This window comes from Zalophus californianus, chromosome 8 (genome assembly GCF_009762305.2).
Source record: "Zalophus californianus isolate mZalCal1 chromosome 8, mZalCal1.pri.v2, whole genome shotgun sequence".
Lineage (NCBI taxonomy): Eukaryota > Metazoa > Chordata > Mammalia > Carnivora > Otariidae > Zalophus > Zalophus californianus.
Genome location: NC_045602.1, coordinates 45,540,934 through 45,563,045, shown reverse-complemented (window position 1 = coordinate 45,563,045; position 22,112 = coordinate 45,540,934). Strand labels below are relative to the sequence as shown.

The 22,112-nt window shown below is 38.2% G+C and overlaps 1 protein-coding gene across 1 annotated transcript; it reads right to left on the bottom strand.

Annotated features, from left to right (window-relative positions):
- Positions 1-3,476: 3,476 nt before the first annotated feature.
- LOC113937856 (regenerating islet-derived protein 3-gamma-like) lies at positions 3,477-20,724 on the bottom strand. Its single transcript, XM_027622744.1, is given in 7 exon segments — positions 3,477-3,718; positions 4,003-4,054; positions 4,056-4,130; positions 4,746-4,883; positions 5,094-5,212; positions 6,238-6,325; positions 20,523-20,724. Coding segments are annotated over 7 exon segments (546 nt in total). The 5' UTR covers positions 20,529-20,724; the 3' UTR covers positions 3,477-3,650.
- Between the last annotated feature and the right edge of the window lie 1,388 nt (positions 20,725-22,112).

The following is a 22,112-nucleotide window of genomic DNA, read 5'->3' as shown; positions in this document are numbered from 1 at the left end:
ATTCCCCTATCTACCTCCCCTCTGGTAACCACCAGTTCATTCTCTATATTTGAATCTGTTTCTTTGGTTTGTCTCTTTTTTTCTTTATTTGTTTTGTTTCTTAAATTCCACACATGAGTGAAATCATATGGTATTTGCCTCTCTCTGGCTGACCTATTTCACTTAGCATTATACTCTAGATCCCATGTTGTTGCAAATGACAAGATTTCATTCTTTTTTATTGCTGAGTAATATTCCATTACACACACACACACACACACACACACACACACACACACACACACACCACCTCTTCTTTATCCATTCATCTATCATTAGACACTTGGGTTGCATCCATATTTTGGCTATTGTAAATAATGCTGCATTGAACATAGTGGCGTATATATCTTTTTGAATTAGTGTTTTTGTATTTTTAAGTAAATACCCAGTAGAGGAATTACTGGGTCATATGGTAATTCTATTTTTAATTTTTTAAGGAACCTCCATACTGTCTTCCAAAGTGTCTGTACCAGTTTGCATTCCCACAAATAGTGCACAAGAGTTCCTTTTTCTCCATATACTCATCAAAACTTGTTGTTTCTTATGTTTTTGATTTAGCCATTCTGACAGGTGTGCAGTGTGCCTTTTCTGTTTTTAAAGGTTTTATTTGTTTATTTATTTATTTATCTAGAGAGAGAGAGGGAGTGTTGTAGAGTGGGGGGTGGCAGAGGGAGAGGGAGAGAGAGAATCCTAAGCAAGCTCCACACCCAGCACAGAGCCCAACACAGGGCTTGATGCAGAGCTCAATCTCATGACCCCAAGATCTTGACCGGAGCTGAAATCAAGAGTTGGCTGCTTAACCAGCTGAGCCACCCAGGCACCCCTTTTCTGTTTTTAAAGATTCTTAACTATACAGACATCCTTCAGGACAGTCCAGGCCAGTGTCTCTCTTGTAGGAAGTATAAAAAATGTCAGGGACACATGGACAATTATCTCTCAACTCCTCTTTGAACATTCTTTTCTTCCCCAATAAAACAAGAGGGTTCAGGGTGCCTGGGTGGCTCAGTTGGTTAAGTGACTGCCTTCGGCTCAGGTTATGATCCTGGAGTCCCAGGATCGAGTCCCGCATCAGGCTCCCTGCTCAGCAGGGAGTCTGCTTCTCCCTCTGACCTTATTCCCTCTCATGCTCTCTCTCTACCATTCTCTCTCTCTCTCAATAAATAAATAAAAATCTTTAAAAAAACACAAGAGGGTTCTTCCACTTGTGATAGTCAATGATTTTTTAGAAAGAGATGATTTGTATGGGCTTAAGAATCTGGGGAAGGGTCTATAGGAAGTTAGCAATGAGAGATGCTGAGCATTCGACAGTTTTTAAAAAAGATGAAATTGAAGAATGAATGTATATAAAGCATTATACAACTAGAAAACGTTTATCATCCCTATGACAAATTCACAGTAACACCTAAGTTATTATAGGCATGTCCTGCAGACAGCATCTCTGGTTAACATTTCCTTAATAGAATACCTCTTGGGTTTTAGTTAACCAAATTCCAACCACATATACAATGAGCATATCTACCAGCACAATGTTTTTAGCCAAAGTTTATGTAAGAAAATTTTATATATGTATTTCCAAATCTCAATATAAATCTTTAATAAAATTTCAAGTGGGCTAAATCTTAGGTTACATTCCAAACACAATGGATAAAGATCAGTTCAGTCTAACCCTGATTTGAGAGAAAAGTTTTCAAAATATTTAGTAAGTCACAATATCACAAATATTTCCAAGTGTCCTCTTATCTATTTTTACATTGCTCTGAGAAGAGCAATTCACTTTTTAATAGTATCACCAGCCTAGATTTGAAAAATCATGTCATCTAAACTTTAAGTACCAATGTGTCAAAGGGAGGCTAAGTATAACCATAGCATATGTACATAATTATTTGGTCAAAGGGAAAGTACAAAGAAGAATGCACAATGTAAGTTGGCAAGAGAACTGAAAACTACAACCAAAGGTGTGATAAAAATTGGAAGAGTGATGTTTTATGATGAGAATGCCCCCAGAGAAATGACAATTGGCCCTGAATGAACTGGGCTCAAAGCCTACCTTGCTTTTAGATATTTCAGTTAGGTGATCCAATACATACCTTTATTTTTTGAGCCAAAGTATGCTGGGATCTTTCTTACCTACAGCTACAAATGTCCTATCTTATACCATGGGATTCTCCAACTGGAAGAACAGATTCTCGTCCTCACAGTTCCTTTCCAAAGGAGGAGGTCAAACTAAAATAGGAATTGGCACAAGCACTGTTAACTGTGAACTGTTCCAACCCATTTTTATTACTTTAACCAGGGCAGAAAATCAAGATCCATGGGGTTTTACATCATAAATTCATTTAAACTGATAGAAAAGTGTTCCTACCAAAAATGCTAAATGGGTATTTAGTCAAGGCAGTCTATCTTTGAAAGAGCAAAAAGAATTTAACAAATATTAATTTTTAAAAAGGGACAATGTCCATTCAATCATCTATTTATTCAAAAAGTATATTCTTTGCTCATATGGCAAATTTTGTCAGTGGTCTCATATGACAACTTCTTTTCCAGATCAGGGAACTAGCCAAATACAGTTTTTTTCACAATAGAAACATGTGGTTAGGGAGGGGTGGTGATAAGATGGAAGACAGATTAGTGGTCTTGATATACACAAATACATGAAAGTCTGGGTCTTGCCTTCAGTCAAAGGGAATTTCTTCAAAAGAGCATCATTTTTTTTCACTCAAAAAATATTAACAAAAATCCTATCAGATGTTAAAGTCATCCCAACTCCAGTCCTGACTGAGGTCAGAATCTTTTAAGGACAAAAGAAAGAGGACCCAGGAGAGTCTGTTCTCACAAATGCCCCCTGGGGACAGGGCAATGCATAGTTCAGTGGACCAGTGCCAACTGACCATGGCAAGGAAAGTAACAGAATTTGAAAGATATTAGAAAATTGTACAGTAATTTGACAAATCACGTATATGTCTGTCAAAACTAATAACAAAAAAATTAGGTCTGCATTTTGTTTATCTGTTTTATCCATTTAATTTTTAGATTTATTTGTAGTCTATTTTTCAAAAATTGATGAAACCTATTCATTTTCCTTCACTCTGATAGTTTAGGAAGTACTGTTCTAAACATTATCTGAACCTCTAGACTGGTTGTATCATTCCATCAGAGACCTGGAGGAATTTGTGTGCAGCAAAATGTGTGGGAGAACAAGGTACACAACCCAAATCCTACACGAACAGTACTAAAACACCTCATCACAAACTTGCTGGTAGTGATACATATTTAGTTACTCTTCCAGAAACCAGGGTGAAAATGGGCAAAAAGAAGACCCACAGAATCTCCTCCCCCAACCACTTCCTCCTCAGAGTTTCTCTATGAGACAGAAGCACACAAGAGAGGCAATTACAGACTAAATTTATTTATTTTTTATTTTGCCATTTGAAACTTAAATTATGGAAGACACAGAGGAGTTTGAAATGAGGCTGAGAAGAAGGGAAGGTCATAATGAGGTGGTGAAGTTTAGAGGTATAGGAGAATGTTTCTTTCAGGGATATTCTTTACACTTGGTCCCATGTCCATGATGAGTGGCATGCAAAACTCAGGTTCCTTACGTCTCCCCAGATCTAGTCCTTGAACTTGCAGACATAGGGTAGCCTCATACCACAGTTGTAATCTTTCCATTTCAGATATCCTAGAGAGACAAAGGAGCTCAGGTAGATGTGGCTGATGGAGCTCTTGAACCCAAGGGAGAGGCATCCCAGTTCCTGCCCTAGGATCCAAAACCTCTCCCTTATCCTCATCAATGTCCTGCTCCAGAGGAAGGAGACTCAAAGAAAGGAGAGATGAGAGGGGATGGAGGAAGACAAACCAACACTACATTTCCTAGCTCAGGAGGATTCTCTGAAGGTCATGTCGAGAAATGGAGAAAAAGAGGATGGAAAATTCTGGGCAGAAAGCAGCTCCTCTGTTACTTACCTGTGCTACTTGACAGACTCCCACAATGGCCAGGGTTTGCGATAGTGGGGGGGGTCTCTCTCCCAGGCAAAGTAATTCAGCACATCATTGCTACTCCACTCCCATCCACCTGCACTGGGCTCATAGCCCTATAGAAGATGGAGTGTGGTGAAGCTGAATAGCCATGGGAGTTATCCTTGCATGAACCCCTCCCCAGCATCACCAAATTTGCTCTGCTCATCTCGATGCTTCCCTGGAGCCAGAGCTCTCCTCTGGGAAACTGCCCAGCTCCTTCCTCTTATTGGCGGATTCCCAAACCAGTAATCACAAAGACCTACAGAACCACCCAGAGTAACATGTTACTGACTGAACAGCAATTAGTGGTGCATTTGTAATTACCCCCTGAACCTCAAAGACAGTGTCTGTTCTATAGAGCAAAAATGGATCCTATCTTCACTTAGGATTCTCTCAGCACAATTTTTGCAGACTCTGTGAAGCTCAGAGAACTGAATTAACAAGACCTCATGTGCAAATTGTGTACAAGCATGACAGGAGGCAGATTAACTTCAGCTGGAGACAAGGGACTTCCACACAACTCAGCTGGTGAGCCACTACAGAGCCCTCCCTTTCCCCCTCATGTCCTCCTGGATCTCTGAGCTCCAGGGCTCTTTAAGGCATTTACTGGGCAGGCACAGGGGACAGGGAGTGGGCTTGGTGGGGGCAATAGCATCCTGAAAGGTTATGAAGAGAAGATGAGTTCATACCTCTGTGGGGTCATGGAGCCCAATCCAGATATTTGAGTAGGTGTTCACACTGTTCTTGACTAGGGAGGCCACAAAGGATGCTTCAGACCCACTGAGCACAGACACAAGGTGTCCCGAGCGCCTCTTCTGGCAGGCCATCTGTGCGGGGAAGGGAGAGACTCAGGAGGAGCCTGAGACATCATTGGGGGGAGGGTAGGCAGAGGTAGGGGAGAAGGGGTATATATATATGCAAAAGATGTGGATACTCGGTCTTGCCCCCAAGAAATTCTGGAGAATGGAACTGACCCCCCCTCCTCAGGTCTCTTATGTACTTTCCCTTAAAACCCTAACTGAAATCCAAGTACTCACATCTGCATCCATCCAGGATTTTGGTGTCATAAACAAGGCATAGCAGTGGGTGGCATAAGCCTTGGAGCCTTTGGGACAGCTGATCCGTGGAGCGGGCACATCCTTCTGGGAGTCTTCACCTAGGGTAGGAGGAAATAAAAGAGAAGGAAGAAGTAAATAGGAGAGTGGGGATCAGGGTAGGGAGGTGACCTAGGGGAATATGTATGAGGCCAGTCCTTGGGAAGTGATGCCAAAGTCCTGACTGCCTCTCCCCATTGCCAACACTTTCAAGATTTCTTGATCTCAGGAAACAAACTGAGGGTTGCTGGAGTGGTGGGGGGTGGGTGGGATGGGGTGGCTGGGTGATAGACATTGGGTAGGGTATGTGCTGTGGTGAGTGCTGTGAATTGTGCAAGACTGTTGAATCACAGATCTGTACTTCTGAAACAAATAATGCAACAAATTTTAATAAAAAAGAAAAAGAAGAAGATAGCAGGAGGGGAAGAATGAATGGGAGTAAGTCGGAGGGGGAGAGGAACCATGAGAGACGATGGACTCTGAAAAACAAACTGAGGGTTCTAGAGGGGAGGAGGGTGGGGGGATGGGTTAGCCTGGTGATGGGTATTAAAGAGGGCACATTCTGCGTGGAGCGCTGGGTGTTATGCACAAACAATGAATCATGGAACACTACATCAAAAACTAATGATGTAATGTACGGTGATTAACATAACAATAAAAAAGTAAAAAACAAAAAAAAAGATTTCTTGATCTTGGACCAGCCCCACTAAATGAGGAATCTTCTCTTTTCTTTTCATCCTTCCCCTTCAAAGTCCAACCCTTCCCCACTCTAGGCTGACCACTCTTGCACTGGGTCCTCATTTTTCTTCCCTGTATCTCATTACTGACCCTTCACACTTTTCCTCTTTCACCTACCAACCTAAATTAGAGTGCTGGGACAAAATGGAAATGACCTCCTTGCAGTGTTGGTGGACCACTGTGATGCTGGCCACCCCTAGTTACCCTGAAGGAAGGAGTGATGATGGACAAGTTATAGGCAGTTTCTTTGTGTGAGTATATGTGTCACCACATTACCACGGGGGCCTTCCTCTTCTTCTTGGCCCCGAGCATTCACAAGGACCCAGTGCTAGGAACAGTGAAAGCTCACCTTGGACCCGAGCCAGGAACATCAGGCAGGAAAGCAGCATCCAGGACATGCTGGGGAGGGCCATGGGAGGCAGCATCGTGTCTAGGATCTGAGGAAGCAATCAGAGATCACTAAGGAAAGCATGATTGGAGAGAGGGCATGCAGAGATGCCACTCCTCTTCCTTGTCTTTCCATTGACATCTATTCCCTTGTATAGCTCTGGAAAGAACTGGAAATCTGTGGCCCTCCTACTCCCTGGGAACGGACAAGCTTGCCTGTGCTGAGACCAGAGCTTCTGTGTCTCTGACAGGGATCCTCCTGTACCTTCCCCCAAGTATGTACAGTATAATTCCTGTCATGGGTCTCATCTTCTCTCAGCTTCTACTCACCTGTCTTGCAGCGATTTGCAATGGTTTGTCAGGTCAGAGAAGACTGGGCTTTTATAAGAAAATTTGAAGGAGGGGCACTGAAATGAATTACAGGATTGTGGAGGGGACAGGTGTCATGGGAGGTGCTTGGCATTGGTTCAAGGAGATTGCCACCACAGGGAGGAGTCTCTTCCCAGCAAAGTCTGGGAATTTCCGCAAATTTTTCCTTTTTCCTGTTCGCAGGTCAGCACTTTCCCAAGGAACAGGTGAAGTTTGTTCTTTCCCTGCCTCTTCTGTGTTAGGGGCTGTTGGCACAAATTGTAGTATTAAAAAAGGGGAACATCTAATGGTTTCTTCTGGTTGATATTTCAAGAACTCCCTTCTGTAGGCATACATATGTATTTCTTTCTGTCTTGTGCAGTTAAATTAAATAATTTGGGATGATAAGTGGAGGCAAGTATGGCAATTACAAGTATCACAGGTCTCATAAGTGAGAGCATAGAAGGAACTAAAGCCAAGAATGGAGATGATATTTCAGGGTTGCCTCTTAAACATGGTGGTTAATTTTAAAGAAAACTCAGAATCATCTGATGATTCAATAGTTGAGCGAAGATATTATGGAAAATCAGATGCTTAAACTTGCCTTGCTAGTCTCCTGAGAGATGGAGCTTACCTGATGGATAATTACAATGGGATAAGATAAGAGGCAATGGAAATTAGAGCATAAGGAGGATTAGAGTCAAATGATGCAGAGCCAAAGGAAAAAAAATGAGGGTTAAAAAAGGGTCAGAGCAGGAATTGGATGAAATTGTAGATATCATCCCATATTACATTTAAGTTAGAGGTGCAACGTCAAGATGTTCACTACCCTGGACTGCTAACAACCTCCCTTGCAAAGACTATCATTTGGCTCTAGATGAAAAGACATTTATTTCGGTTACATTCTTACTGGGAGAGGGTCCAGTTTCATCTAAGGATACTGAGAAAAGTTCCTAGGTCAGGTTTACTTCTGAGTTGGCAATTCTGGCAATAGCAAGAAACATGTGGCTCATACTATGTGTTTCAGGTTTGGTTTGGCCAGTCCTGGACAAAGATATGCTGGGATTTTCTACATACCCTGACTTTCACAATAGGTTTTTAGACCAGCCTGTGTGTAAATGTCTACGGTAGGGATTTGTGATGAGGTCATGCAGTTAAGCTCATAATTGATTCATGTCCTCAGAATCCAATATCAGTAGAATCCACAAATAATCTAATAAGAAATATAGCTAACAGATTCTTTTGTTAAAAAGGAAAAAGAAAGTATTATGTAACAAAATATATACAAAAATATGTAAATCCAAAGCCATAACTATAGTGAGAACTCAGTAGAAATTAAAGTTTAAAAGAACTGGAGGAGATTATGCTAAGTGAAATAAGTCAAACAGAAAGACAATCATCATATGGTTTCACTTATCTGTGGAACATAAGGAACAGCATGGAGGACATTAGGAGAAGGAAGGGAAAAATGGGGGGGGAATCGGAGGGAGAGACGAACCATGAGAGACTATGGACTCTGAGAAACAAACAGAGTTTTAGAGGGGAGGGGGAGGGGGCATGGGTGAGCCCGGTGATGGGTATTAAGGAGGGCACATACCGCATGGAGCACTGGGTGTTATACGAAAACATTGAATCATGGATCACTACCTCAAAAACTAATGATGTAAAAGCCAAGATGTCCATCGACAGATGAATGGATAAAGAAGATGTGGTATAGATATATACAATGGAATATTATGCAGCCATCAAAAGGAATGACATCTTGCCATTTGCAATGACATGGATGGAACTGGAGGGTATTATGCTGAGTGAAATAAGTCAATCAGAGAAAGACATGTATCATATGACCTCCCTGATATGAGGAATTCTTTTTTTTTTAAAGATTTTATTTATTTATTTGACAGAGAGAAACACAGCAAGCTAGGGAACACAAGCAGGGAAGTGGGAGAGGGAGAAGCAAGCTTCCCGCTGAGAAGGGAGCCCGATGCAGGGCTCGATTCCAGGACCCCGGGATCATGACCTGAGCCAAAGGCAGATGCTTAACAACTGAACCACCCAGGTGCCCCTGATATGAGGAATTCTTAATCTCAGGAAACAAACTGAGGGTTGCTAGAGTGGTGGGGGGTGGGAGGGATGGGGTGGCTGGGTGATAGACATTGGGGAGGGTATGTGTTATGGTGAGCACTGTGAATTGTGTAAGACTGTTGAATCACAGACCTGTACCTCTGAAACAAATAATATATTATATGTTAAAAAGAAGGAGAAGAAGAAGATAGCAGGAAGGAAAGAATGAACGGGGGGGAAGTTGGAGGGGGAGACGAACCATGAGACTATGGACTCTGAGAAACAAACTGAGGGTTCTAGAGGGGAGGGGTGGGGGAATGGGTTAGCCTGGTGATGGGTATTAAAGAGGGCATGTTCTGCATGGAGCACTGGGTGTTATATGCAAACAATGAATCATGGAACACTACATCAAAAACTAATGATGTATGGCAATTAACTAACATAATAAAAAAACTAATGATGTACTATATGGTGGCTAACATAATAATTAAAAAAAGAACAAAGGAAGCTAAAAACAAAAAAGGAAGAAAAAGAAGAAAAACAACAAAAAACAAAATATGTGTTATTGGCTTTGGAAATAGGCTGAGGATGGAATAAGTATTATTGGAGGTCAGAAAAATGGACACCTACATTGTGCAGTGTTGAAACATTTGAAAAACTGTGATTTGCTGTAATTTGGAGGACAGCTAATATATCTAATGAATTTGAAAATTTTAAAAAAATGAAAAAATAAAATAAAAAATAATGTTATCACGCAAATGATAATTAAGATGATTGAGAAATAATCTTGCTACATTAAAAAAATTACTTGAGAAAAAGTGAGTAATAGCAATTACAAATCTAGAATGGAGTATGTTCTCGAATTCTTGAAAACTCAGTGAAATGGAGCAAAGAATCCATTTTAGATTAATATAACCTAAGGAGATATAGTAACCTAATCAAGTGAGTAAATTTTAATTGGGTCTTGATTATAATAAAGTAAGTTATTTCAGAGACAACTGTGAAATATAAATATGGGCTTATATTTGATAGTCCCAGAATTTTAATTTTTTTCTTGTGATAATGTTATTATAGTTAGTGAATTATCCTTATACTTCTGATACTTATAGTGAAGTATTTAGAGGTAAAATGTCATGATATATACAACTTATTTTCAAATTATTCAAGAAAATGTCTGTGTGTAGAGGGAGGAGAGGTCAAGGAATAGGAAATAAAGCAAATATATTACAATCTGGTAACAATTACTGAATCTAAGTGTAAGATGTAAGAACATTATACTATTCTTCCAATTTTTTATATGTTTAAAATTTTCCAGATAGAAAGTTATAGTTTAACTTACATGTTCACTATCAATAATAACATATATGTATTTTCTCATCATTACCATAAAATAGAAATATCATAATATAGAACAATATTCATGTTGAGTCATATATAAAAATATACATTAAAAATAAATTTTACAAACTCAAATAAAATATTAAAGTATTATAAATAAATATTTAACACTTAGATATGTAAACAGTTAACAAGGAAAAACAATGCGGTAACTGATTTTCTGTGTCCAACCAGAAAAAAATTATATCTTCAGAGTTAAAAAGAGTGATCATCAGACTGCACCTTTCAAAGCAGAGCTTAAATAGTTTTGAAGATGGAAAGCCTCTGAGTCCTTCATTTGTTTGTAAGAGGTGGACTTATGGGCAATCCAAAATTTCTCTTCTCCTTTTCAAGCTGTACTTGGTTTCCTGTCCTTCTGAATCTTCCCCATTGCTAGGTAGAAGGCATTTAAACTCAGATCCTCCTATTAGAAGTTATTAAAACTCAGTTTTGTTTCTATTTTAATTGAAATAAGGTTATACTTATAATAAACATTAAGGTTATAATATCCTTAACTGCAATGTAAGACTTTTGTTTTGGGTGACTGGGTGGCTCAGTTGGTTAAGATGTGTAATTTGTCATATTTTAAAATCTCTAAAATCTGAGGGCACCTGGGTGACTCAGTCGGTTAAGTGTCAGCCTTCAGCTCAGGTCAAGATCCCAGGGTTCCCTGCTCAGTGGGGAGCCTGCTAGCCTGCTTCTCCCTCTCCTGCTACCCTCTCCCTCCTTCCACTCGCGCTCCCTCTCTCTCTCAAAATAAATAAATAAAATCTTTAAAATAATAAATAAATAGGGATGCCTGGGTGGCTTAGTCAGTTGAGTTGAGCGTCTGCCTTCCCCCCAGGTCATGATCCCCGGGCTCTGGGATCAAGCTCAGCATGGGGCTCCCTGCTCAGAGGGGAGTCTGCCTGTCCCTCTTCTTGTGCCCCCCCAACTCATGTGCTCTCTCTCTCTCTCTCAAATAAACAAAATCTTTTAAATAAATATATAGATAAATATAAATAAGTAAATAAATAAATAAAATCTCTAAAATCTGAATACAGTCCTAATAATGACAAAAATGGTTTTCATCTTTGCTGTGTAGGACAAGGGTCAGCAAACTTTTGTAAAGGGCCAGATAGTAAATAGTTTGGGCTCTGTGGGCCATACTGTGTCTCAATTCTGCCATTGTAGCATGAAAGCAGCCAAAAACAATATGTAAATGATAAACACATTTGTATTCTAGTTGAACATTAATTATGAGCACTGAAATCTGAATTTCACATCATTTTTATGTGTCACAAAATATTCTTTCTTACTGAAATATAATTAACATACAATGTTATTAGTTTCAGGTGTACAACATATTGATTCAACAATTCTACACATTACTCATTGCTCGCCATGATAAGTGTGGTTACCATCTGTCCACCATACAACATTTTTACAATATCAAAATAGTCTTCTTTTGATTATTTTCTAACCATTTAAAAATGTAAAAAAAAATTCTTAGCTTATCGGCCATATAAACACAGGCAGTGAACCAGATTTTGGACCACTGAGTATAATTTGCTGACAACTGGTAGATACAAAATAGAAAGAAATTATCCAAACAGTAATATAATTAATTATTTAATTATAATATGGTAAGAGCACTGAAGAATAAGTATAGGATTTTGAGAGCATAAAACAGGAGTGGTGTGACCTGATCTTAGCAGGCAGTTAACAAGTTGGTCTGATTCCAAAGGGCATTCATTTTCATAATTTTTGTTCCAATTGGAACTAAGAAATAGATGTTTAGTAGTAAGCCCAGACTAACCAAAAGAGCTCAGAAAAGCACATTCATTTCAAATGTGATTTTTTCAAATAGTTGTAACAAGTTAAGATGAGTTAAAGCATCATTTATTGAAAAAAGCAGTATAAGAAGAAAGAAGGTCAGTCTCAGACACTCTTCTCCAAAGTAACTTATTGCCTGTTCAAAAAAATATAAATTCCAACTGAAGGTTGTGTTTAAGAAACTAGAATATACAGGTCCAGGTTCTCCATCCAAAATCTACTTCCAGGTCAGAGGTCCACAGTCAGCATCTATGACCAAGGTGAAGTCTAGGTCCAGGTGCAAAGGCTGGTCCAAAGTTCATATCTATACAAGGATAAGGACCATGTCCAAGGTTGCATTCCTAGGTATATTTCCACTCTGGATCTTGTCCAGACTCAAGATCCAGGTCTAATACCAGGTCTAAGATATAGGTCAAATTAACTTCTGATTTACAGATTGGATGTCCAGGTCAAGGTAAAGTTCCAAGATCATGGTAAATTTCTCAAGTCCAATTTCACATCTATGTTTAGAACTGAAGTCCAAGTTCTATGTCCAGGTCCAGACTAAGTCCCAAGTCTAAGATTAGATGTCTAGGTCAATGTCAGGGGAAAACACCCAAGTTCATGACCATGGAGCATAATTAAGGTCAGATTCCATGTTCTAGACAAATTCAGATCCAAGTTTTGGGTCTTATATCCCATTCCAATGTCTAAGTATAGATGATATGTTTACATTAAGCTCCAATATGTGAGCTTAATGTAATATTGGCCTAATGTCTAAGTTTGAAATTGTGAAAAGTGCAGGTAAAAGGTCCAATGTCCAATTCCAGTGTCCATACTCAGTACAGATTTATGGTCCATGTCTATAGTCCAGATCCAATGTACATATCCTAGGTCAGTCTCATGTTCATGACTGGAGTCTTTGTCCAAGGTCCAGGGCCACCTGCACATTTAATGTCGATCTCAAATTCCAAACATTCCAGGTTCCAAGATTTTCCTCCCTCTCCTCCCCCATAGTATCTTCTTTTTTTAACATCCGTCAATTCCTCTAGATTTTATTCCCCCTTTTCCTCCTTCCATTCAAATCTAAAATTTGCTGATCCTTCAGAATTTTTCCTCGTTCTCTTCTATTCTTTTGTTCTTCTCTTGTGACACCTGTTAATTCTCCCCCAATATTTTCTTCCATTCTTTTCCATCTCCTGTCTTATGACACTTGCTGATTCTCTAATATTTTCATAAGCTTTATAAGAACAAGAAAGCTCAGAAATATACATTCCTCTCAATTTCACTTTCCTGTTATGGGTGCTTTTTGTCTCTCTGTGCTAACTACTTAGGAAAAGATTAAAAATTATACCTGGAACAAAAGATCTTATCTGAGCAAGGTCCCTGTATTCTGACAAAGACTCATCCTTTAAGTGAAGAGCACGGTGATAGTTGCATGCCTATGATGTAAACAAATACCATCTATGTTCAGGACTTTAATACTTAATGAAGTCTCGTATGTTGGTCCTATGTATAATTAGTGAACATGTTTCCCTTGCTATTCTCATCCATCTTGCTATAGGGTTTATGAAAATGCACCTTACAAAACCTTAATATATTAATGCATGTAGTATATAAAAGCCTTTACTGGAATGTAGCCAGCTTTTGTATGTTGTTTTTGATAAAGTATATGAAGAATTAGATAAAGTATGTAAGATTAGATATTATTTATTATATATATATTAGATATTAGATATTAGATAAAATATATATAAAGTATATGTTATATACTTTATATATACTTTATATATAAGTATATATACTTATATACTTATATATATTTATAATATATATACTATATATTAAAGTATATAATATATTAGATATTAGATAAAGTATATAAAGAATTAGAACTTGGGTTCCTAATTCATATATATAAGCAATCTACAGAAAGCAATTCTTAGTATGATAAAAACCAATAAACTATAGAAGGGTATATTAATAACATTTTACATAAAAGTAAAACACATCTGTAATGAAAAATGTCTAATAAAGTAAGCAGTCAAAAGACAAATCTGGGAACAACCGTTTTTAACTTAAACCAAAAATGTACCCAATATATAATGATTTTCTATAAATCAATTTAAAAATATCAATAATTCAATAAAAAATTGTAGGCAATACAAACAAATATTTCACGGTAAAGGAATTACAGTATTCTTCATACTACAGTATGATCAATCTATTAAAAGTATGCTCACATAACAAAATAATTGCAAATTAAAACTGCACTGAATCATATAGGAACTTTGTGCATTCTGCTCAGTTTTTCTGTAAAATTAAAACTTCTCAAACAGTAAAGTCCCTTAATTAAAGTAAAACTGTACTGAATCTATCATAGTGGCAAAGATCTGCAAGTTTGATTATAAACTGTATGAGCAGGACTGTGAGGAAGCAGAATCTTCACACATGAAGTGAGGGAAGATAAAGTAAAGTGATGCCTCCCTTTGCATAGGGCAATTTGGCCATATATATCAAAAATAAGAAAATGCATATATCCTTTGATCCCCAAGTTTTACTTCTTGGTATTTATTATACAAATACATTTACATACAATGCAAAATTAACTATGTTCAAGGTTTCTTGTTACAAGACTAGTAATAAGAGGAAAAGAATAGAAATAAGCTAAATATATATGAGGAGAGCAGAATAGACTACAATGCTTCTATTCAATGAAAGATCAGTTCACAGTGCCTGAACCAGATGTGTTTCAGAATTCAGAATTTTTGGATTAAAAGGTACTATGGTAATTGTCTATTATATGACACTCCCAGGAGAGACTAGGACAGTACGTCTTTATCCACCACATTAACATTCTGCAGCAATATGTTCGAAAAATCACATTAAATGGTATATAAAGACCATACATTTTGAAGTACCTTCACTTCAGGTCCGCTCAGACAGGGTGAGATTGCATCACCGGATGGGGCAGAATAGTGGTCCCTCAAGGTGTCCGTGCCCTGATCCCTGGAACCTATGAGTTCTAGGGTTACGGGACATTACATTAGGTTGCATATATTTGGTTACATGACAAAAGGAACTTCACAAATGTAATTAACATTAGGGACATGGAGATGGGGAGATTATCATGTATTTTCTGGGTGAATCCAATATAATTACATGAGACATTAAAAGTAGATGACCATCTCTGGCTGGAAGAAGAGGAAGCCAGAAGAGAAGAGGAAGAGAGATGTGATAGAAAGGAAAGTCACAGAGAAGGACTGTATGCACCACTGCTGGTTTAAGGTGGAGGGGGCAAAACGAATACAGATGTCCTTAAGGATTAACAGAGACCTAAAGCCAACAAAGAAATGGAGAACTCAGACTGACAGACGCAAGGAACTGAATTCTGCTAAAAACATGAGTGAGTTTGAAAGCAGATTCTCCCCTAGAGCCTCCACAAAGGAAGACACTTAGATTTTAGCCTTCTGAGACCTGGAGCAGAGAACCACAGCCTGTGTTACAGAAACTACAGAATTGCAGATAATAAATTTGTGCTATTTAAAGAATCTAAATTTGTGGTGATCTGCTCAGGCAATAATAGAAAATCAATATAATTATCAAGTGAATGGTAAACATACTTGTGTGGGTTTTTTTTTGTAAGATTTGATTTACTTATGAGAGAAGGAGCAGGGGGAGGAGCAGAGGGAGAGGGACAAGCAGACTCCATGCTGAGTGTAGACCTACACGTGGGGCTCAATCCCAGAACCCCGAGATCATGACCTGAGTCGAAACCAACAGTCGGGAGCTTAACCAACTAAGCCGCCCAGGTGCCCCCAAAATACTTGATTTTTAACGCCTTTTTTCCTCTTCCTTTTTCTTTAAACTTTTTATCATATATAAAAATTCACAAATGGTAAATGCATAGTTTAATGAGTTTTCAATAACAATACATTAGTGCATCCAGAGCCCAGATCAGAAAATAGTAATTACCAGCATCCCAGGAGATCCACCCCTGCTTGCTTCCACAGATCCCTGGCTTCAAATACATAAATGTATTTGGCTTGGCATCTTTCGGTTCTTGACATAAATGGAATCATAAACTATGTACTATCTAGTGTCTGGCTTCTCTCAATTAACTTTGTGTTTGTGAGATATGTTCAAATTATTTTGTGTAATTATAGATTGTTCATTCTAATTTCTGTGTAGTGTTTCATTACATGGATATACTGCAATTTATTTATCTTTTCTTCTACTGATGGACATTTGGGTAATTTTCACTGTTTGTCTTTAAGAATAGTGCTGCGAGGAACATCACATGTCTTATAGTATGTCTATGTACACTCTATTCTTAGATATATATCTAGGAATGAAATACCAAGCAAGTCAAAGTTTTATTTTGTTTTTCTGAAATGCAGATGAGGAATTGAGGACCTATACTGTGTAGCTATAAAAAAGAATGTAGAAGCTGTTTATGTACTGATGAGAAAAATTTCTAAGGTATGATTATGAGTGAGAAAAAGGTACAGACCTGAGTATATTGTATTTTGTGTACAAAGGAGATAAGGCAATATATTAATACTTGCTTTTATATGCATGAAAAAATTCTTAAAGGATAAAGAAGACAGTAATAAAGATAGCTCCCTTCAAAAACAAGGAGTGATGGTAGGAATCCAAGAAGATGGGGCCAGAAGTAGGAGCAAACCTCACACACAGATGTACACACATGTGTATGTGTATGTATACACACATATTTTGTATACATGCGTATATGTGTATATATATGTACCTAGTTTTTTTCAACAGTGGGAAAGTACTCCTACTCAAAAATGAAAATAAAATTAATGGTTCACCTTTGTAGAGGTGATATTCCCTTTTTTATACATGGTTACATTTGGCCGTAGAGTTTCTCAGGAAATTACCCACTTTCTAGCCACCCCAGTTTCCTAGACAGTAGATCAGCTCCAGCTTTTAGCAGTGCAGTCCTTCCCCCAAGGCTGCTGCTGCCTTCCCTGGCACTGTTCCAGCTCTCACTCTAAGAAGGTGGTTAGAGGCATTGATTGCCCTGTTTTATAATGAAAACAAACAGGCAAACCTAAACATTTTAAATTATTAAATTAAGTAATTGTTTTTTAAAATAAAATGTCTTCATTTTGTTTAAGGCTCTAAAGGGAAGATCCTGCACCCAATTTTCCCTGATTTAAAACCATGGCATGTGTTCCTAAGCGAAACTTCATAAAAGAGAAGTTAACAAGCTATCTGTTCACCCTGATGAAGACCTGCTGCATATTATCCAAATAGGAAAAAATATAAACCTGAAAAATCAAGAAGTGTTTTTCAAATGGCCAAAATGATGAGCATCTTTGTTTCTTCCATCTATAATAAAAATTCCAATGGCAGCCTGGCCTCCTGAAATGAGCAGCCTCATGGCAAGGCTTGGCTAGCTGAGCCTGCTGGGCCTCCTTACCTCCTCACCTCCTTTGGCTCTGCCTTGGGGGGAAAACACAGGAAGGACAAGAAACCTACTCTGCTGACATATAAAGCCAAAAGACATGATTATAATAATGACTCACCAATTTCTGGCCCCAAGTCAAAGCTCAGTAAAGGCTTATACCCCTCCTCCTCCGCCAAATAATCATAAATCTGGTTTCTTCTGCATAAGAGGCCTTTATATTGATGGTTACATTTCAAAGGCAAAATAGTCAATATACTGGGCAAGTTTCCCTATCCATTTCTTGTAAGCCATACGTGAAATTTATAACCCTTCTAACTGATCATCACTCCAGGAATGTATTGATTTTTTTTAAAACACATAGTCGACATCTGTGATTGCTGGCTCCAAATAGAACTGATATTTAAACAGCAAAATCATTCTAGTCTTTACATTTGTATGGGATTAACAGTTCCCATCATTTCACCCCATTTTCTGCAAACTTCCAGCCCTGGAAGAATCTGTGATATATGGTTTTTGTATTGAAGGAACAAACCAGCATTTTTTCAGTGCAGGAGCTCTGTTGAGAATTGGGGTTGGCAAAATTTTAAAGATGTTCCCCACCCCACCCCCAATATTCCTGCCCCTGGTTGTTCAAACACTAAGCTAGGTATTGTGGTAAAAGAACTTTGCACATATAATAAAGCTACTAAGAAGCTAACTTTAAAATAAGAAGATACTCTTGGATTATCTGGGTGGGTATAATTTAATCACATACACCCTTAAAAGGAGAAGAAGAAGGCAGAAAAGTCAGATGCAGTAGAAATCAGGAAAGATGAGGCAGGAGGGGAGGACAGAGAGATCTTAAGTGTGAGAAGAATTTGACTCATCACTGCTGTCTTTGAAAATGGAAGAGGGACATGAGCTAAGGAATGTAGTTACTCTCCAGAATCTGAAAACAGCCTCTAGCTGACAGCCAGCAAGACAACAGGGACCTCAGTCCCAAATCACAAGGAACTGAATATTGCCAATAAGCTGAATGAGCTGGGAAACAGATTCATCCTAGAGCCTCTAGAAAAGGAATACAGCCCTACTGCCATGTTGGTTTCAGCCTTATGAAACCTGGGGTAGAAAACCAGCTGAGGGATGCCTGGGTGGCTCAGTTGGTTCAGCCTTCAGCTCTTGGTCATGATCCCAGGTCCTGCATCAGGCTCCCTGCTCAGCAGGGAGTCTGCTTTTCCCTCTGCTCTTCACCCCGCTGTGCTCTCTCTAACTCTCTCTCTCTCTCCCTCCCTCTCTCAAATAAATAAATTTTAAAAAATCTTAAAAAGAAAAACAGCTGAACCATGCTCTGCCCAGATCTCTCACCCACAGAACTGTGAGATGATAAAATGTATTGCTTTAAGTTGCCAAATTTGTGGTCATTTTTTATGGAAACTATAAAAAAAAACCCTAAACATCAGTTTTTATATAAGAAGTAAAATGTTCCTCTAGTCCATGACATGGTGTGGGCCTCACACGAAGCTTCCTATCCCCTCGCCAGCATAGTCATCAGCATTCGTACTTGCATCTGCCTCATGGTGTCATCCTTCCCACCGTGCTCTCCTTGTGAGGAAAAACTGTGACTCTATCACTCATGAGTAAATGTGTCTCAAAGGTTTTTGTCAAGAACTGAGTCTTAGTCATTGTTTTATTTTTCATAGCACCTGGGGTAGAACCTGGCGCATAGTTAAGTCTTCCGTAACCACTTGTTGACTTGAAGTCAATGATTTATGTTTTTCCCATAAATACCATCTGAACACTGTTTATTTTCTGAGTTGTTCTTTCCCACCTCTATACCAATTGAGGAACCCTCACTGAGTTGTAGCTGCCCAGAAATGGGACTAGGCAACGTTGACACAACTACAACTTGTGACCAGCACTGATAGCAATTTCTGCTTATGTTCAGGGCAGAGTTCTACATTTTCTTTGGAAATTTACTTTACTCTTCAAATTATTTCCAAGGCTTCTTCCGCACATTTACTCTGTGTAAAAATAACAAATCCCTCCTAACGAACCAGCTGAGCACCTTCAGGAAAACATTTACACATCCTTAGTCCCAGAATTGGGAGGGAGACTTTGTGAAAATTGTGGCAGCCACCACTGATAATAATGCTATTGCTGTGGGAAATTGCCTTGATATAATGGTAGCTTCCAAGTCAGAGGTCACGGAACAGAAAGGCTCACTAATGAAATTAAAATGCTCAAACCATGCAGTTTATTGAAATCAATTCAAAACATTAGGTGAAAATGCAGAGAATAGATATAGTAAATTAATACTTAGGAAAAGTGCAAGCAGAATGGAAAAACCACACTACCTAATTTGGGGCTACACAATTATAATTAGTAGTTTACCTATTGCTATGTAACAAAATGCCCCAAAACTAGCAGCTTAAAGCAACAAATACTTACTATATTATAGTTTTGTGAGTCAGGAATGCAGGAGAATCTTGGAATAGAAAAAAATAGGAAAATTCTGAAGAAATTTGAATAGAATATGAACTTTAGTTAATTAAAGAAAAAGTGACTGCCTTATTTATTTAAATGGTTTTTTTTAAAGAGTTTGTGAGTGCTACAAATATTGAGCCTTTACTCCCCATTATTTAAATCTAAAAATGATACCTTGGCTGGTTATGAAATTCTATTAGAATAGACCTTCCCCTTAGCTTTTTATGCAAATGGTCTCTTCTTCTGGAATCTAATGCTTTGTGGAGAAGAGTGAGAGTAATGTAATTTTTCCCTCCTTTGTAGAACATAAGATCTTTCTACCTGGGTTCAGATATTTATTTGTTTGTTTCTTTGTTTATACTAAATTATTTTTTTAGTCTCCCATTACATTTTCACCATTTCTCAAGCCTGTCCTCAAAGTTACTGATATGCTTCTTTTTCATCTTAGGTCTAGCCCTTAGTGCTTCCTTACTTTCAGATCTATGATAAATTTTATTTTTTGTTTTTCTTCTAAATCTTAATAAAAAGATGATATATATAGAACACATGCCATAGAGACCAAAAGATTTCTAACTTGTCCAATTGAAGAAGAAAAACAGAACAAAAAGAACAGAAAAATTAGTCAAGGAAAAAATAAAACTTTGCAATAAAGGACTATCTGAATCCAGAATCTTCTGAGTTCCAGAAAAAAAAAGAAAGAATACTTACTGTCAAGATGACGTGGAGCTAGATGAAGGAAGTTCAAGAATAAGAAAAAATATTACCATCATAACTTTCTCCACGTCGTTGTATCTTCCATCTTCAGTACTCTTGTCATTGATAGCTTCTAGTTCTTTTGAGAATACAAAGACAATTTTGCAAAAGTTTTCTTCTGTTTTTTTGTTTTGTTTTGTTTTTGGATTTCAACATGTATTCTGTATTTGAACTTCACTTCTAATGTCTATGTCCTTCTTTTTGTTTGACACAGTGTATTTACAGAGATCCAAGGCCAGATTGTCTTTTTACATACCTTTGAGTAGAAGTTCTATCTGTGTCGTTATTTTGCCTTAGAAAAAATATTGGAGGATTCCACTCAGCTCCTTTCTTTGCTTCCCTGGATACTTTTCATTTTTCACTTAGTGACTGAATTGGTGGTTTGTAATCGCGGTTAGATCTTGTGTTTTTTGAGCGTGGGAGGTGGCAGTGGTATCTGGAGTGAACTGACAGTTGGCTGCTGGTAATTTTAATTCGGGTAAGCTCTCTCTTAGCGCTTGCCAAATTTGCAATACCATCTGCCAGAGGGCTGTATGTGCTCCCTTGATTAGAAGTGTGAGGCTACCTCAGAGTTAATCCTTTACCTTGCTTTGAGGAGAGCAAGTTTCATGTTGGCAAGTGAGTGACTGTGAAATCCCCTTGGTCCCCAAACTTTTGGTTTCATTGTTATTAACTTATCTCAATTGATTTTCACCTGAAACTGCAAACCTGAATCTCAGCTCATTGTTGCCCAGTATTCTCTGCCCTGCTTCATCTCATATCATTTAGGACTCTTTCTGAATGAAGAAACCTAATGGCTTTAGCAGTAGGGTTTTTGTTTGGTTGTTTGTATAAATAAAAATATAGAAGCTGAGCTAATTTTATGTAGGGGACTGATCTACCACCAGAGACCCAGTGTATCTCCAAATCTGTTCTGCCTGCTTCATTTATAATTGAATATTGTTAAATCTGAGTAATGGACACATGTGGTTTATTACATTATTTTCTCTGCTGTTGTCTGTACTTGAAATTTTCAATATAAAGAGTAAAATGAAATTACCAAAATGGGGAACGCCTATATCTCTCCTTCTGTTTTCATCATTTCAAAAAAGGGTTGTTTTCAGGGCCTTTTCTTGCCTTTCATCTATATTCAGACCTCTGTACTGTGATCAACATGTAAAGTGTTCTCTGTAGCTTCTTCCTTTTATTTGATCCAGATTTTGTGTTTCTGGTAAGTTTGTCATGTGGACTTGTGGCAGGTTGATTGAAGATATATTTTACCGTACTATTTTAGACTTTTATTCGTTCATATGGGTTCTTTGGAAAAGGGAGTTAAATAAACAAGAAATTTTCCTTGACAAGAGAGTCTACTGAGAAGGATATTTATTAATTTGAGCAGAGGTGTCAATACTGCTCTAAGTTTTTTTTAGATTTTATTTATTTGTCAGAGAGAGAGAGAGCAAGAGAGCACAAGCAGGAGGAGAGGCAGAGGGAGAGGGAGAAGCAGACTCTTGGCTGAGCAGGGAGCCTCACATGGGGCTCAATCCCAGGACCCTGAGATGATGACGGGAGCGGAAGGCAGACGCTTAACCGGCTGAGCCACCCAGGCGCCCCCGAATCAC